Source organism: Rhincodon typus, chromosome 42 (assembly GCF_021869965.1).
Source record: "Rhincodon typus isolate 14 chromosome 42, sRhiTyp1.1, whole genome shotgun sequence".
In the NCBI taxonomy this organism is placed as follows: Eukaryota; Metazoa; Chordata; class Chondrichthyes; order Orectolobiformes; family Rhincodontidae; genus Rhincodon; species Rhincodon typus.
In genome coordinates, this window is record NC_063373.1 from 5,931,194 (window position 1) to 5,934,562 (window position 3,369).

At 53.8% G+C, this 3,369-nt stretch overlaps 1 protein-coding gene across 1 annotated transcript in view; it reads right to left on the minus strand.

Moving 5' to 3' along the window:
• The window catches only part of LOC125487501, a 39,711-nt gene that overhangs the window by 18,681 nt on the left and 17,661 nt on the right, over positions 1 to 3,369 (minus strand). Inside the window, exon 8 of the mRNA XM_048619104.1 lies at positions 2,955 to 3,103. Coding sequence (XP_048475061.1) covers positions 2,955 to 3,103 — 149 coding nt within the window. The remainder of the gene's footprint in view (positions 1 to 2,954; positions 3,104 to 3,369) is intronic.

Here is a 3,369-nt window from a genome sequence, read left to right on the forward strand (position 1 = left end):
CCCCGCACCAGGCCCACGGCCCCACACCAGGCCCACGGCCCTCACACCAGGCCCACCGCCTTGAATATTCTGACACTTCAAGGGTTGTGAGGTTTCTTGCCTCAGCTACCCTCCCCAGCAATGCATTCCAGACCCCCACCACTCTCTGGGTGTAAACATTTTCCCTCAAATCCCTCGAAACCTATCACTTTAAAATGACACCTCCCACCCCCTTGTTACTGACCCTTCGACTCAGGGGGACAGCTGCTTCCTACCCACCCTGCCCATGCCCCTCATAACCTTATCCACCTCTATCGGGATCCGCCCCACCGACCCACTCTAAAGAAAACAACCCGAGCTTTTCCAGCCTCTCCCCATCGCTAAACTGCTCCATCCCGGGCTATGTCCTGGTGAATCTCCCTCTGCACCCACCCCCAGTACAATCACATTCTTCCTATAGTGTGGTGGTGGAGACCAGAACCGCACACAGTGCTCCAGCTGTGGGCCTCACCAAAGTCCTGCCCAGCTCCGACGTCACCTCCCGGCTCTTACAATCTGTGTGCCACACCTGATAAAGACGTGCCCCCCTTCCCTAACTGCCCCGTTAACCCTGTCCTGCCGCCTTCAGGGGATCTGTTGGTCAAGTATCCCAGGATCCTCTCTTCCCCTCTCAGTGTCCAGCCGTTCAGTGAGCACTCCTTTGTCCTATTCCCTTTTCCAAAGTGCATCGCCTCACATTTATCAGGGTTAAATTCCACCTCTTGCCCAGAGCTTCAGTCTGTGACCCCCTCACCACGAGGGAATGGACACTACATTTTTTTCTTGCCCACCTCGCATAAACACGTCGTGTTGTTCTTCACCTCCCACCAAATCCCCCCTCAACTTCCTTCGCTCTGAGAAGTACAAGCTCAGCATCTCCATTCTAACATTTTTCTCAGAAAATTTGTTTGTGGGATGCTGGCCGGGTCCAGTGTTTATTGCCTCCATCCCTAATTGCCCCCTTTGAGAAGCTGGGGGGTGGGGCAGTGAGCTGCCTTCTTGAACCGCTGCAGTCCCACGTGCTGTAGGGTAGGCCCACAACGTCCCTCTCAGGGAGGGAATTCCAGGAATTCGGACTCAGCCACACTGAAGGAACAGCCGATATATTTCCGAGTCTGGATGGGGATTGGGCTCAGAGCGGGGGAAACTCGCAGGGGGCTGGTGTTCCCATGTATCTGCTGCCCCACCCCACCTTGTCCTTCTAGATGGTAGAGGGGCAGTGGGTTTTGGAAGGTGCTGTCGTAGAAGCCTCGATGAGTCTCTGCAGGGCATCTTGTAGATGGTACACACTGCTGCGACTGTGCCTGAGCGGTGAAGGGAGCGGGTGTTTGTGGATGTGGTGTCAATCGAGCAGGATGGGGGGCTGCTTTGTCCCTGGACAGTGTCGAGTTTCTCAAGTGTTGTCGGAGCTGCTCCCATCCAGGGCAAGTGGGGAGTATCCCATCACCCTCCTGCCTTGTGTCGATGGTGGGACAGGGCTTTGTGGAGGGGAGTGACTCGCTGCAGGATTCCCAGCCTCTGACCTGCTCCTGTAGCCGCTGTGTTTATGTGGGGCTGGTCCATGTTCAGCTTCTGGTCAATGGGAAGCCCCGGGATGTTGATAGTGAGGGGTTCAGTGATGGTAACACCACTGAACATCAAGGGGCAGTAGTTAGATTCTCTCTTATTCGTGATGGTCACAGCCTGGCATTTGTGTGGCGCGAATGTCACTTGCCACCTGTCAGCCTAAGCCTGGATATTGTCCAGATCTTGTTGCATTTGAACATGGACTGCTTCAGTATCTGAGGAGTTGCGAATGGTGCTGAACACTGTACAATCATCGGCGAACATCCCCAATTCTGACCTTGCCAATGGAGGGAAGGTTGATGAAGGTGGCTGGGTGTAGGACGCATTCCCGTTATCCTTGGAGCCATTCTCCAGAGCCTCCTACACCCACCCACCCACCCGCAAGGCCCGTGCGTCAGTCCAAGAAGTCAATTTCTGCGCCGCATACCATGTGGCACTGGGCCCTCACAGTCAGAGAAAAAACGGCGTGTTAAACAACAGCCATCTGATCACTGCAGTTACCGCAAAGGGTTAAATGTAAGACATGGCCGAGGCAGCACATCGAGGGAAAGAGGGAAAAAAATGCCTGCCTCTTCTGCCAAATTTGCAGCCTCCGCAGTGTGACCCCCCAACTTGACCTCTGCATTTCTCAATCACACTGGCTAATGTGCGACCGGAATTGTGCTGGTCTGTAGCAAGAGGCTGACGGGGGTTGGTGGGGGGGTGCGTAGTGTTCGCTGAGAAACGTCACGGGATTCGGGAACATTCCTGAGCTGGAGGAGTGGCCCAAGGTTGGGGGAGCTGGAATAATGCATGGCATTGTCAGGGGTGGGCGTGACCCTTTTTGGACATGGCACAGAGAGAGAGAGGGAAACGTTTGCCCAGCGAGAGGGAAGCCAGACGCTCCTGAAGTCCCGGGGAAACACTGATCCGAGGGGTGGTGCTCTGATCCGAGGGGTGGGCAGCCTTTTAGAGATTTGTTTATCGCATGGAAAGAGGCTGTTCAGCCCATCCAGCGTATGCTAGCTTTCACTGCAGAAATCCATTCAGCCTCACCCCTCGATCCCCCCATCCTCCCTCGAGTGCCCATCAAGTGTCCTTTAAAATAGAACCCTTTCTTCCTTCTTCCACTCCTGTGGTTGGCACAGTCAGGGAAGTTATTTTCCACTAGCCCATCTTCCTTAACAGGTCGTATATCACACAGTCACACAGCACAGAAACAGACTCCGATGGGCCGTTGCCATCATAAACACAAAACACTGATTCCCAGAGATAGTAGGAACTGCTCAATGTGGAGAATCTGAGATAACAAGGTGTAGAGCTGGATGGATACAGCAGGCCAAGCAGCATCAGAGAAGCAGGAAAGAGCCTCAGTCCACTTTGCAACTCACATGTAACTGTCCGAGCCACAGATGCTGATGGTTTCTCTCTTTAGCTTCACCAGGATGGCAGCTCCTTCCTGTTGAAGCCCGATCAGCCTGGCATCCTGCAGGACCTGCCCCATTAACATCTGATCCTCCTCAATAAGGACAGGGATTTCCTGTAACACCGACGGAAAATTAGCACACACACAGTCAAAGTCAAAGCTCCACATTATTCAGCTATCCCAGCTCTGTAGACCACACCTCACGCTCAATATACAGTCCTGAGTCAGAGTAGCCTCTCTCTTATGCTACAACTTCCACTATAGCCTCATCCAAATACATCAGTACTGTGTGTTAGTGAGGGAGGGGCTGGGAGAGAGGGACAGGCTCTGTGTTAGTGACGGAGGGGCTGGGAGAGAGGGACAGGCTGTGTGTTAGTGAC